Below are 15,026 nucleotides of genomic sequence, written 5' to 3' on the forward strand. Positions count from 1 at the left end.
GGAAACATCCCTGCTGCTCTGACCCATCTCCCTCACTTGCCTGGTTTGCTGGGGCTGCCCCTTCACGAGACTCCTTGGCTGTCTGTCCGTAATGTCCTTCTGCTCCCCAGAATCTCATCTTTGCTGGATGCTGCGTGTTTAATGCATTTATATTAATCATTTTTTTCCTCACCCACCCACTACCTGCTGTGCCTATGCTTCCCTCTCTTACTCCTCATTTCTCTCTCTCCTCCAACCTCAAAGCGTGAAGGTCTTTTCCAGTCCACATCATCTTAGCAAAAACCCACACTCTCCCTTTAAACCCTGCTTATCGTGAAATGAGCACTGTTGATATTACTGACCTACTAAAGGACTCTGTGTTTGTTTGTTTTTCTTTGCGGTACGCGGGCCTCTCACTGTTGAGTCTCCCGTTGCGGAGCACAGGCTCCGGACGCGCAGGCTCAGCGGCCATGGCTCACGGGCCCAGCCGCTCCGCGGCATGTGGGATCTTCCCGGATCGGGACACGAACCCGTATCCCCTGCATTGGCAGGCAGACTCTCAACCACTGCACCACCAGGGAAGCCCAAGGACTCTGTGTTTGTTTGTAACCTCTAACTTCTCACTCAGACTGGTTCTGAAAATGGTACCCATAACTGTGATGTTTTTGATAAATGTTTATTCATGGTATTCTCTTTATTGCTTCTGGCCAACTATGAATTAGTGGTTTAGGTTAGATTTTACTTCGGACTTTTCTTAATGACAATTCCACAGCCCCAGTGGGCCTTTTTCTCAAGGTGGGCTTGAAAGTACTTGAAATGATCTTTGGATTAACAACAAAATGCTGTGTGGAAGTTTGGGCTTTGGGAGGGCAGGGGTAGGAGTGGTCGGTGCATCTGAGTCTGTGTTGATGTGCGTTGCGAGGGACTTTGGACAATTCACATCATCTCCTGGGTGTTTGGCTCTACATTTGTAGAGCAAAGGTCAAGATGAGAGCGTGTCTAGGGACCTTTCTAACTCTAAGTCTCTGTGGCCCTGGACTCTGCTCCTGATCTCTCTACAAGAAATACTTAAGTTGCCTACTTGTGGCTCAATTGGCTGAACTGTAGAACTGCAGAGCATTAGAGGTGGAAGAGGTCTGGGATCCAAAACAGAATAGTGGTCACTATTCCTCCCCAGATTCCCAGCGCCAAGTTAGGTAAAATGGGGCATATAAATGTGCATTTCTTATACCTAAGTGACTTTACATTAATTTGGTTTTGAAAACTCTCTAATATTATTGAAATAATTTGAGATACTCTGAGACCTTGTGAGAACTGGATTAACCTTGGTGCGAAGCAAAGCTACTGGCCACTGATTCGCTCTTGAACGAGGCCATGTCAATATAGTGAGCTGCCTCTGTGAAAGGGCTAGTGGGAGCAGAATTGCTTACTTATCCTATATTATCACATATATTGGGCAAGGCGGCGTACCCCACTTTGAGAGAAGGTTCTTTAACCTTAAGTGGTCACCTCAGGGGCCTGGACATGCAAGTCACCGCTATTCCTTGCTTGGCTGTCACCTCCGAGCACGTGGAAGGGGCTCCCTCTGACTGGGACCTTTCTCTGGTGCTGGAATCTTCTCCTGCCTTTCACGTGGCATCTGAATCAGCCTCTCTGGGAGGTAAAGGAAATGACCATGGACTTCTCTGTAGATGCTTTCCCAGCCCTCTGCATCCTGCCCCTCACTCTCTGGGTGATGGGTTCCCTCTGGGCAGGGAGGCCCCCTGATGTTGGGGGGATACAGGAGCATAGCTTAGGATCCAGCTTGCCGGGCTCACCACTCTTTCTGTAGTTTCTGGCCTCCTGGGTGGAAGATGCATGGCTGAGAGGCCCACAGGCTGGTCTCAGCTAGTTTGGCTTAGCTGGGTGTCAGTTGTGCAGTGGGATTTTGTCTTCAGTACATTCTGTATCTGTCACATGATGAGGTGTGTAGTGCTGTAGGTAACTGGAGGGTCAGGTCTAGGCTGGAAGGGGGTTGCAATGTCATCTGCTCTCGCCAACCACCTTCAACCCCAAAGCCATGTCCCCCAATAAGCACAAAAGTGAACAATGCAGTGGGCTAATAAAGAGCTAGCCTTTATTTGCCTCAGAGATCCCCAGGCATAGTCTCCTCACATAAATTAAGTCTGAGCCATTGGACCAAAGGTTAAGGTAAGAGGGGGCTTATAATTAGACACAGAACGGGCCAAGCTTCTGGGTAACTGAATGTGTGTGTTTCTGAGAGAAGCAGTCTCCAAACTAACCAGAAATGACTATCAAGGCTTCTCTTGTTTGGAGTTTTTGCCTTATTATTTCTCCATTCCTTTGTTACAGACAATCAGTAGCTAAATGCACTGGGAGACCTGCAGGCGTGGAAGCTTTGTATGCTTTTATGATGGAGCCCAGACCTTTACTGGGAGTCTATTTGAGCTGATTCCAGAGCAGTTAGCTGAATGGAGCAGATTTGATTGTTGTAATGCGTAGTAGAACTCTCCAGAAAACTGTCCTTTACACCACACCTCCCCCTTTGTGGGGGGGAATGGAGTTTTCTCAGTGTTAGTGGAGGTCGTTGTCTTTGAGACTCAACTTCTTGACACCTTGAAGAGCATACATCCCACCCCGGATTTGATGGACTCTTCTCCTTTACCCTGCTCCAGAATTGAACTCCGGGCCCTGGGCAAGATCTCAGAAGGAGAGGAGCTGACCGTGTCCTATATCGACTTCCTTAACGTCAGCGAAGAACGCAAGAAGCAGCTGAAGAAGCAGTACTACTTTGACTGCACGTGTGAGCACTGCCAGAAAGGGCTGAAGGACGACCTCTTCCTGGGTGTGAAAGACGACCCGAAGGTACAGGCAGCCCCACCACCGGGGTGCTTCTGGGCATCTTCCCCAGGAGCCAGGCGAGGGCAGATTCCACAGCTAACCAAGGCGCCACTGCCCTGGTGGACAGAGTGGGTGGTGGACAGAGCACGCGGATGGGTCCCAGCTAGCGTCCTGGTACCACTGCTTGCCAGGTGTTTGAGTTTGGGGAAGTTACGCTGTTTTCTCATTTGTAAAATAGGAATGATGGCACCTACTACAGGGGTTGTTATGAGGATTAAGCAAGATGATATATGTAAAAGGAGTGGCATAGAGAGTAGACAGTAAATTTAAGTTCCTCTTCTTGCCCCTTTGCAGGTTAAGTGATGCTGAGAATTCCATATAGAGAGACCAGATGGGCAAAGAGATTTGTTGTCGGGTTATCACAAAGATATTCCTAGTCCCATGGAAATGGGCAATGGGGAGATCAGGCAATGTTCACATCGCTTAATATGCTTAATTCCTGAGTAACTGTTGCCTAATTGACGGTGGGACCACTGAGCACTGGAAGTCTTACCAAGGGGGATGTCCCCCAGCGCCCCCTTCACAATAGGCAGGCCTTCATAGAGGCTCCTGAAGAAGACCTCAAGACCTCAGATAATCAACTATACTTCAATTAAAAAAAAAAGAGAGAGAGAGAGAGAGAGAGAGAGAGAGAGAGAGAGAGAGACTTAGGAACGAAGGCACCTGGTCCAGGAATGCAAATATGCGAAGAGCATGACCTGCCGGGGGACCTGAGTCCTTGGCTGCATCTCCCTTCACAGACTGCGGTGCTCTGGCCCTGCACCAAATCCCCTGTGGGGGGGGGCAGCTTTCCCCCCACCCATGAGGCCTGCCAGGGAGAGCCTTTGGAATTGCCTATGGTCAGGTCTGAAAAATCACACGTAGGCTTTTAACCGGGAGCCATTCTCCTCGGGGAGGCTAACCCAGCACTTCTATATAATTCACAGTTCACCAGAGCATTTAAGATACAAATATACTTCTGAATTAACTTCTGCATCCTAAGTGTGGGCAGAAACTTGTCTCTGGTTAGAGCAAAGGCTACAAGCAAAACTGACTTCTAGGTTCAGATGGAGGGACCCCTCTCAATGACTTCATTACCCAGTGGTGTCAGTGCTACTGTCCAGATATGCTTGATTCACCTCTCTTTCATTTTCGGGCTATTCGAGGCTTCTTTTGCCACTAACTTATTTTTACTCTCAATATATAATATTTTTTACCCTTTGGCCAAGCAGTTCTAAGGATTTACCCTGCAGATATACTTGCGTATGTGCATAGGAATATATGTGTAAAGAGATAGTACATTATGGCATTGTTGGGAACCACAAAATATTGGAAAAAAGCTAAATAACCACCAATAGGGAAATATTTAAGTTAAGAAAATAAACTAATGAGGTAGATCTTTGTGTACAGACATGGAATGAGCTCTCTTTCTTTTTTTTTATTTATTATTTTTAAAAATTGAAGTATAGCTGATTTACAGTGTTGTGTTAGTTTCTGGTGTACAGCAAAGTGACTCAGTTATACATACATATATATATTCTTCTTCATATTCTTCTCCATGATGATTTATTACAGGATTTTGAATATAGTTCCCTGTGCTATACAGTAGGACCTTGTTGTTTATCATTCTACATGTAATAATTTGCATCTGCTAGTCTCAAACTCCCAATACTTCCCTCCCCCATCCCCCTCCCCCTTGGCAACCACAAGTCTCTATGTCTGTGAGTCTGTTTCTGTTTGATAGATAAGTTCATTTGTGTCACATTTTAGATTCCACATATAAGTGGTATCACATGGTATTTGTTTTTCTCTTTCTGACTTACTTCACTCTGTATGACAGACTCTAGCTCCATCCACTTAACTACAAAAAACTCAGCCTTCCCTCCTGGTGCCTGGCCCTGAGTATTTTTTTCATAACTTGCTTCCACCACTACCTAATTTTTCAAAGAGGCCAGACCCTCTTTTCTCCCTTCAGAAATTAAGTGAAACAACTGTGTAGTCATTTCTCTAAATTTTTCAATGTTTACCTGGGAACTCTAATAGTTAGATAGGTGATGTGTGGCTGTTAGCTCCTGTCCCTTCACTTTGGATACGCTTACCAGCTGGTGACTGTATGCCCACATCTTTCAGTCTGAATTAGCAGAGCTGACATCTCTCTTGATATAAAAACATCGATGATTTCTGCTTGAACCGACCTTGATTCAAAGCGAAAACTGTCTATTATTTTTATATCACATTGGGTTTCTCTGTTAAAGTAAAGAAATAACTCAAAATAAAAATGACTCAACCAAAACAAGTAAGCAGAAAAAAAAATTGAGTATAACTTTTTAAAAGCAAGTGCATCTGAAGGCATAATAAAAAGCCATTATATTGTAGTGGAAAGAATACTGGAGAATTAGGAGGCCTGTGTTCTAGTTCTGGCGGTGACCCTGAATGTCTGAGCTTGGGCACGTCTCTTCCTTGTGGGTCTCAGTTTCCTCATCTGTAAAGTGGAGCATTGGACTAACTTATTAACAGTTCCTTCAAGCTTTTCTATCTACGATGTCATCACGGTTGCTTTTCTTTCTTTATTTAAATAATGCTTTATCCCATCCTGACAAGCTCCTTTCTATACACCAGCCTTTGTGACTCATCTTCAAACCTTAAATTGGCATCAAAATTGTTTCTGACTCCTATGTATATATTATAAATAACTAAATAAATATAATGAAAACATACACATATAGACCTGGATAAAAATAAAAACGAAATCTTTTAAAAATGAGAACATAACACCAATTTCCCCGATTGTAGCTTTGGACCCTCCTTGTTTAGGCTGTTTGGTTCTGTCTCTCTCTCTCCAGCCTTCAGCTATGGTTTTCACAATAGGAATGTTCCAGTTTCTCAAGGTTGGGGAGCTAATGTCCCTCTTTCCTTCCCCTCCTCCTCTTTTGATTCCTCCTCTGGCTTCTACCCCTTCTCCTCCGGTTCCTTTCTCTTCCTCCCTGTTTTCTATTAATTGTGGTGTGCTCCTCGAGAGGGGAGCCTCTCTCTGTGGGCTTCCTTACATCCTATCTGCAGATCAGGTTTTCCTGCCTTTACTCCAAAAAGGGAGCCAAGTGGAATAGCCCATTTCCCTTCTCAGAATATCTTTATCCCATGTTGCATGTGTCAGTTAACAACCTTTCAGTCAGGTTGTTTTGAGAACCTTGGCAGTTGCCTCCTTGAAAAAATTTAATTCCCTTCAAGAGCTTAAAGTAACACTCTTCCTTACAACATCAAACCGAGCAAGGCTTTTATTAACACCTAACAGCTTGGTATTCCCTGAATTATACCCTACAAGATATTGATTACCCCAGAAGATTCACTAAGAATTTTGAGTTTTAAAGACAACGGAACGTACAGTGGGTTGGAGACCAGTGTGATTTTATGAGCCAACACTTGGGCAACAAACTATAGGTGAAACTAAAGATGTACGTTTGATGGATGGGTGACACATCTCCGAACCACCAGTCACAGAACTCTACACAACCAGGCAAGATATGGACTCCTCTCACTAATGTGCTTGATTCAGACGGGCTAAGGAAAGCAGACGCACGCTGAAATGACTGGTCTTGGGACCAAGGCATGGTCTGCTAACCAGCAGAGTGCTGAGTAGCCCTCGGGCGGGAAGCCAACGTTCGGTCGTCAGGCAGGAAGGCAGCCAGAAGCCAGGAATCTCAGCCAAATCAAAGGTCAAGGTGAAAGTCAAGTCAGGAGTGAGACCTGCCAGAAGAACTCAGAGCATTGATGGATGCATTAAATGCTGGAGTCAGGCTGTGAGACAAGTACAGAAACAAATACAGAAGAATTGCAGGGAGGCCCAGATACAGAAGGATATGGAAATGAAGGTAGTCAGAATCTTAGGGATAATGAAGAACTCCGCAGAAGCCAAAGTAGGTGAGGTGGGGAGAAGCATAAATATAATCCCACTTCCTTAAGTGATCTCGACCCTGAAGCAAGCTGTCCTGGGTTCGGGTTCTCCTATTACAAGATGGACACTGTGGAACTGGCTCAAGACAGCTGGGAGCCTGAGGGAAGACCCTTGATCTCCATGTATTAGGGGGCTGTATTTTTAAGGGAACAGATGCCCATTCTCCTGTAACTTTTTGGTAGTTTAGTGACGATGACCTCACAAAATAATGTGAGCAGCAGATATAAACACAGCTGTTGATCCCGATTCTTTGTGGTGAAAAAATTGGACGACCAGAGAACTGATTAAATTATTCTAGTTTTGTATAGTGGAAAACTCTAGTTACTAAAAAGGCAGTATAGGTATTTTTATATTTATATGGGAAAATATCCACAATCTACTGAGTGAAAAAAAAGCAGGCAATAGACAGAAATATGTTATTATTCCAGTTAGAAAAAGATTGATGCTATTGACATATACACACTCATGCATGTGTGTACATGCAGGACTGCAATTCAGCCAGAACACACTGATACAGTCATACAGACATACTCTTTGTTGATGTGTCTGTGCCTTTGATAGGTCGGTGCCTTTCCTGTACCAGTTGTTACATAGTTTAAATATTTTTCCTCTGTATACTCATTGGAAAATACTCCTCAACGTGCTGTGTCCATCTTCGTGTGGGTTCTGGGGATTTCTACCGTTTTCTCCATACTTTTTTATAATGTTTTAATTTTTTACAGTTTGCATATGTTAATTTTACAGTCAGAATAAATAATGAAGGTATTTTTATTTTGGAAAAAAGTTATATTAGATTTGCCTAAGCAAAAAAAAAAATCTTTTTTTTTCAGAAAAGAACTTCTCTTTCTTTAGTTTTTTTTTGCTGTTGAGTTTTTTGGTTTTTGTTTTTGCCACGTGGTACGCGGGATCTTAGTTCCCTGACCAGGGATCGAACCTGTGCCCCCTGCAGTGGAAACGAGGAGTCTTAACCACTGAACCGCCAGGGAAGTCCCCCCAGAAAAGAGCTTCTGATATGGATAAACATAGCAAGCAAACTTTTCCTTTGGTCTTTGAGAAATTTGTCACTTTTTCTTCAAAATTATCGTGCCTTCATGGGAACTGGCTTCTTAATTATGGTACCTCAAATATCAAAACCTCATTTTTTTTTTTTACAAGATCACTAGACTGCTTAGGCAAACATAGGGAGCCTGGTAGGTCTAGATTTCACAGCTGACAAGTTCTCTCATGGATATCCTTTTGGTCTAGACAAGGAAATAGGGACTGGATGCAGAGACACTTGGAAGGATTGACAGCCCATAGCCACAGGGCCCTCTTTAATGAGCTCCAATGGCAAACTGGAGTATGATATTTTTTGGTCAAGTCCCCGGCCTCTGTCCTCAACCACTGGACCACCAGGGAAGTCCTGAGCTATAGGGACCTTGAGTGGCATTTACAGAACTGAAGCATTCAATGAAGAAGGCATTAATCTTGTACTACAGTGAATGTCAAAGGTGGCAGCTGTTCAAAGATGCAGTGGGTTGCCTCACAAAGGGGTCTCCAACTGAATGTCCCTCCCTTTCCCAGCCCTCTCAGGAGGTGGTGAAGGAGATGATACAGTTCTCCAAGGATACGCTGGAAAAAATTGACAAGGCTCGCTCTGAGGGTTTGTACCACGAGGTAAGAATTCATTTTTTTTGTGTGTGTGTGGTACGCGGGCCTCTCACTGTTGTGGCCTCTCCCGTTGCGGAGCACAGGCTCCGGACGCGCAGGCTCAGCGGCCATGGCTCACGGGCCCAGCCGCTCCGTGGCATGCGGGATCTTCCCGGACCGGGGCACGAACCCGTGTCCCCTGCATCGGCAACTCACTGAAACTGGGTTTGAGGAGAGCACAGGCAGCCTGACAAATGTCCTGGGGCTGGAGGTGTCTGTGATATCGGGGATGGAGGAATGGAAATGGCAGTGGGTGTCTTGCTTTCTCGTGTCCTGGCTACAGTTTCCAGATCTACTAACTGTGCATTCAACCCTGGCTCTAGAAACACCAGGCGTTCTCAACTGGCTGTATACAAGGATCATTGAAAAAATCCTGTTGCTCAGGACAATTCCTCCAGAATCTCTAGGAGTGGGACCCAGACATCAAGATTTGTAAAGCTCCCGAGTGATTTCAACAGGCACCTAGAGTTGAGAGCCACGGCCAACGCTGACCTGCAGAGCCCGTGCCTGCACTGAATTCACAAAGGCAGCTTGTTGGAAGTACAGATTCCCGTGTCTCACCCCCTAAGGTGTGATTCGTCTAGTCTGCAACAGAGCACAGGGACCACGAATCAGTATTTTTTCCCCCAAGCTCTTTAGACAATTTGGTAGCTAGGTTCGGATGGCACTAGCGCATGGCAAGGTGGGAGATTAATTTCTGTTCGTTTCTATCTGCTTTTCTCTGATCTTCATTCGCCTCCTCTCCTCACTCATTCTTTGCCCACTTTTGAGCCCTTACTGGGGTGACCCACACACGACATGCTCCTTGCCTCCCGGGAGTTCTGTCAGGTTGCAGGGAGAGAGTCCCATGAACAAAGTGTTGCTGTACAGTACGGAAAATCTATGGCAGAGGCTCGCGGTAGGAGCTGGAGCTCCAGATTCCATCCCTCTGTCGTCTTCTTCGTTCATCCTCTTCTCTGCTCAAGCTTGGTAGGGTTGGGTGTAGGGCTGGACACTACTCATGGGCTTATAAGGATTGTCTTCAGGATGGATTGTTTGCCAGCTCACAGTTTGCCACGCCCCTACCCAGCTGCCTCATGGGCCTCTGGGAGAGTCTCAGAGAAAACTGGTTTCCGCACATTTGAAGTGGAAAGAGTTGTGTGACATTTCTCCTGTGAGAGTGGCAAGGGAAGGAGGGGAGAACTGTGAACCACTAAAATCTAGAGACCATCTGACTCTGTAGGGTGTAACTGAAGATACGTCTACACATGAATCAGTTGGAAAAGCCTGACTATAAAGCCGCTTGCGGTCGGGCCCACCTTCTTCCTCACCAGGACCCACGTGGCCTCCTCCTGATGGGTCGCCTGGCCTCTCTCTCTGCCAATCCCTCCCGTACACTTCGAGCAGGGCATGACTGTCCAACCTCACTGCACATAAGGGCCACGCAGGGGCAGATGTGAAGGATGCCAGGGTCCCTCTCCCGGGTATTCAGTTTCAATTGGTCTGGGATAGGACTCAGACGTCGGGATTTATAAAAGCTCTCCAGATGACTCCAAAGCACAGCCAGGATGCAGAATCATGGGAATGATGGTTAAGATAAAGCTCCACTGCTTGCTTTGAATACTTGCTCCATTGCTCACTTTCTGTGTAACTTTGGCAAAGCACTTGCCGCTCTGTGCTTCCGTTTCCTCGTCTGGGAGAATGGGAATATTAGTTGTGCCTATCTCATCGCGTTGTTGTGAGAAGGAGTACATATATATGTATGAACATGGCTTTCATAGCTCCCTACTGACTTCTATGATAACTCCTCATTCTGCCATGTCAGCTGTGTCTCCCACTGTCACCCTTGCCATCCCTACATCTTAGCCAAACAGGGCCATTTTGCTATTCGGATCACAGACTGGTGCTTTCCCTTCTCTGCCGGTAGTTTCCTCAAGCTTCGAAGAGTGAGTGTCCCATGCCATCGTGGTGCTGCCATGTGTGAGTCAAGCATGTGCTCTGGTGCAGGGATAACAGACAGGGCCTGTGTCTCCTAGGTTGTGAAATTATGCCGGGAGTGCCTACAGAAGCAGGAGCCAGTGTTGGCCGACACCAACATCTACACACTGCGGATGCTGAGCACCGTTTCCGAGGTCCTCTCCTACCTGCAGGCCTTTGAGGAGGCCTCACACTACGCCAGGAGGATGGTGGATGGCTATATGTAGGTGACGGTCCTGGGTCTCGGGTAGTCTCCTGGAAATGTGTCTATTCCAGGGATGGCAAAGAGATGGCATGCATGTCGCTACCTCTCCCTCCTGCGCCCACAGCAGGCTTCAGTAATTGATAACTGTCCTCTTTATAACTGAGTCTTTGTATCGTGGTGTTCTGAGCAATAACGTCCACATAATCAGATTTGATACCTGAGATGAAATCTATTTGTCATCCCTGGTCTTCCCCAAATCCTCCAGCTTGTCTATCCTTTGGGAGGCATCTTCTGCTTGTGGTTTCCTTAAGGCTAAATCTGGCTTGATGTTAAGTGCTTAGAAAAGTTTTTCCCCCCGCTAACAATCAACAGAGGCAATCTTGTCAGCTTTAGATTTTATTTAAAAAAAAAAAAAAGAGGGACTTCCCTGGTGGTCCAGTGGTTGAGACTCCTCGCTTCCACTGCAGGGGGCGTGGGTTCCATCCCTGGTTTGGGAACTAAGATCCCACATGCTGCACAGCAAGGTGCAAAAAAAAAAAAAAAAAAAAAAAAAAAAAGAGGTGTCAGCCATTCTTGCTTATAAATTGTAAAAGGCAACTCCTTTGCCTTCCCTCTACTAATGTCCTCTCTTGCCTTATGTGCCCACATTGGCATGTGAATTTGTATTTCTGGCCAAATGAATATGTTGGCATAAGAAAGTTGCATTTTTTTGAATGGATGTTACTCATAAACAAAATCTGGGAAACCTGTACACCATGCGAAAGGAAGTCCTGTTAAGAGAGTGCCAAGGAGGTGAAGATACAACTCTGTCCCGAGAAGGACATTCAAACTATTTTTTTCCCCCTGAACCTCCTAGCCCGTTCAAAGGAGGGCTGAAGGCTCCCAGCTCCTTGTACTCAAGTTCCAAGTACAATCCTGACCCCGTTTCCCCATTAGGACCTGGCTCAGTAGCCTAGGTCGGAGTCTCAGCTCTTGCAGCCTCACCGCCTGGGGTGTTCAGCATCTCAGTGCATCTCTGAGTTCCTCAGTCTCCCTTGATGGTTGATGCCTCACAGCGCTGGTGGGAGAGTATATGGACTTCGTCAGTGAGGTCACTTTATAAGTTGTCAGATGTTGTGCAGATAAAAGGTAGGTTGGGAATATGTGTTATCATTACTTGCTCTGCCCCTGCAGGAAGCTGTATCACCCCAACAATGCCCAGCTGGGCATGGCCATCATGCGGGCAGGGCTGACCAACTGGCATGCTGGCAACATTGAGGTGGGGCACAGCATGATCTGCAAAGCCTACGCCATTCTCCTGGTGACACACGGACCCTCCCACCCCATCACCAAGGACTTAGAGGCAAGTGGCTTCTTGGGGCAAGTCTGGGCTCTCTGAAGATGAAAGCTGAGTGCTAGACTCTGCTTTTGGAAAGACCCTAGATTGCCTGCTAGACCAGAAGGGAATTCAGAAACGCTTAGACCGCTCCCCTTGTTTTACATCTGAGCAAACTGAGGCCCAGAGAAGGGGAGTAACCTGTCCTTGGTCACAAAGCAAGTGGATGGCAAAATCGAGGCTTGAGCGCTGGGAGGCTCCAAGCCTGGACTGAGAAAACCTGATGGTGTGCATGTGTGTGTAGCACGTACGTTAGAAAACGTGCCACGTGGAGTAGAGTCAGGGAGCACAGGCTCTGGGACCAGACTGCTGGGATCCAATTCCAGTTTGACCACTTTCCAGCTCTGTGGCTACAAATATTGAGTGTGTGGGCCTCAGTCTTCTCGTCAGAAAAATGGAGAAAAAAGGGTTAAGGTTGTGGCAAAGGTTCAATGAATTGATGTGTGAAAAGCACTCAGAGCAGTGTCTGGTGAGTGGCACGCTCTTCATAGCTGCTGGCTGGCTTTGTGCTTCGAGGGCTGATTTGTTTGAAAGTGATGGGGTTCAAAGGACTGTCCTCAGGCAGTGGTACAGGGAAATAGGACAGACTTCGGTGTCATAGAATGTATGTCAGTACATTAAGCTTGTCAAATACAAGTGTTTTTCATTGTATTCACTGCTCTAACCTCAGCCCCTCAACGAAGCCTGGCCCTTGATAAATATTTCTTGAATTACCATATGGGAGAATGAGGGTTTTTCTATGTGTCACATGCTGTAATCTTGCCGGCCGTTGTAAAGTACAAGGGAATCTCACCCATTTCGTGTATGAGGAAACTGAGGGCTGAAGGGATTAAGTCACTTGCCTGATGTCCCACAGTGTCGATGGGACTTAAGTTCAGGAACCAGGGTTCAAATCCAGGTCCCCACCTAGCAGTTCCTAAGAACAAACATTCTCTGCTGAGAGCATTCCCTCAAGCTACTCTCTCAGGGGTCTGACTCCCTCTTCCTAACAAATGGAGTCCACTGCCAGGACGTTAGACTCCCAGTGTATGAGTGTGTGTGTGTGTGTGTGTCCTCCGAGGAGGTACAGTTGAATCTCAGTGGCTGGGAGCCACTTACCCCATAGTCTGTCATTTCCAAAAGGGCCAAGGTAGGTCAGAAACCAACACATCCTGGGGGTTTGTCATCACTGTTTTCGGTGTATCCGTGTCCCACAGGCCATGCGGGTGCAGACGGAGATGGAGCTGCGCATGTTCCGACAGAACGAGTTCATGTACCACAAGATGCGCGAGGCCGCCCTGAACAACCAGCCCATGCAGGTCATGGCTGAACCCAGCAATGAGCCGGCGCCGGCTTTGTTCCACAAGAAACAATGAGGACCTGCCTGGTGGGAGAGGGCTGCCGTGGCTGGGGAACTGGGGAGACATTCTGGAGGTGGTGGGTTTCTGGGGAGACCCTTGATGAGGAAATCAGCGTAACGCTCAGCCTTGTTGCCGCGGGAATGTCCTACTCTTTTTTCCCAGTGTCATTTCGGTTCATTTCAACTCAGTTCAATTCAATTTAACCCTATCCCAGACCAGTCCAACTCCTCCTACAAATATTTATTGGGATAAATATTTATAGGGATAAAGAAGCTCCAAATGTAGCCGGAGAGGCAAAATGTAAACAATTAAAGCACAGTGTGATAATAAATGCAATGGTAAACTGTATGGAGAGAGGGGGTACAGTGGAGGGCATGTGTCTGGTGTGTGTGTGTGTGTGTGTGTGTGTAGTGGTGAGGGTGTCATGGAGGAGATGACATCTGAGCTAAGGGTGGCAGGTACCTGGAGTCTCAGGTGGCCGCTCACCTATCTGTGCAGGTGTCTCTGGAATATTCAGGATTTGCTGACTGGGATGGGTGATGTTCAGTTTCCTCAGGCGAGTGTGGAGTTATGAAGAAGAGACTGTCTTTGGGCCTTTCAGGTCCTACTCAGAGAACTGAAACTTCTTCAGAAGGGCACGTATGCAGAAGGAGGGCTTTGCCCAAACCACTTGAGGCCTCTGTTTAAAGTCTGGGTTCCCAGCATTATTCTGAAACTACTTCTAGAACACAGAGAGGGAGTGTTTCCTTTCCACACTCTCCCTGCCAAGCCTTGTGATCCCCGTGACGTGGGGCTACTTGGATAATAGCTGAGATTTTTCTGGCCATTGGCCTCCTAGGATTGGAGAAGTCTCTTCAGGGTGAAGTTGAGGGAGAAACTTGGAAACCCACATACCTGATGATCATGGGTCCAGCGGAATTGGCCTTTGCGTCTTTTATTTTGTCACGTGTGCCTGGGTGGCCTTTACCAGCTTAGAGTTCATCACTGGCCCCCAGTAAATCTCTATTTTTTAGTAATGAATAATTATGACTTCCCTTGCTTGATTTCTTTCATTGTCCATTCCCTGGGTCCTCTGCTTTCCTTACCAGAAGGAATGTCTAGTCTGGACTCTGCACACCTAGGTGAGGACCTCTCTGGGAGTGTGACCAACTTGCCCTCATCTCCTGGGAGGCTGCTCTGGTTTCCACCCAAGAGTGTGGGTCTTGGGAATCAACCAATCTAGTTGTCCCATTGGCCTGTTATCTTCTGGGATCCCAAACTTCTCACGAATGTTTTGGGGGATCCTGGACAAAAGCCCCCCCATTTGAGAGTGTCACCAAGTCTTCTCTACTCTCTGGGGCCACCCTTGACCCCAGAGCTCTAGCTAACATCTTGAGGTCAGGTGATCCCATCAGGCTCCATATTTGTCATCTGTGCCTAAAGCGTCCGTTCCTCCATCCCCACCCTTTCGTCCTCAGAATGATCCACTGCCTCCCTTGTAACCTGACCAACAGCTCTGCCAATGTGCCAAAAACTTTGTCCAAAAACTCTGCAAACGTGCCACCTCTTTGTGGAATACTGGCACCTGGCACTTGGCTCTTCATTGAGGACACCTGCTGCTTCAGAATTTTCACAGGGAGACTGACAGTTCTTCTAAGCTCATGTAAGGAT

The 15,026-nt window shown here is 46.7% G+C and overlaps 1 protein-coding gene across 2 annotated transcripts in view; it reads left to right on the forward strand.

Moving 5' to 3' along the window:
- Positions 1-13,483, forward strand: part of SMYD1 (SET and MYND domain containing 1) — a 36,460-nt gene extending 22,977 nt beyond the window's left edge. Inside the window, exons 6-10 of one of the 2 annotated variants that reach the window (XM_024743947.1) lie at positions 2,655-2,844; positions 8,375-8,467; positions 10,516-10,679; positions 11,835-12,003; positions 13,233-13,483. In XM_024743947.1, coding sequence (XP_024599715.1) covers positions 2,655-2,844; positions 8,375-8,467; positions 10,516-10,679; positions 11,835-12,003; positions 13,233-13,391 — 775 coding nt within the window. In that variant the 3' untranslated portion in view covers positions 13,392-13,483. The remainder of the gene's footprint in view (positions 1-2,654; positions 2,845-8,374; positions 8,468-10,515; positions 10,680-11,834; positions 12,004-13,232) is intronic. The other variant, XM_024743948.1, reaches the window with a different exon arrangement.
- The last annotated feature ends 1,543 nt before the right edge of the window (positions 13,484-15,026 follow it).

The sequence above is a fragment of the Neophocaena asiaeorientalis genome, unplaced genomic scaffold (genome assembly GCF_003031525.2).
Source record: "Neophocaena asiaeorientalis asiaeorientalis breed wild unplaced genomic scaffold, Neophocaena_asiaeorientalis_V1.1 scaffold114, whole genome shotgun sequence".
NCBI classification, from domain to species: domain Eukaryota; kingdom Metazoa; phylum Chordata; class Mammalia; order Artiodactyla; family Phocoenidae; genus Neophocaena; species Neophocaena asiaeorientalis.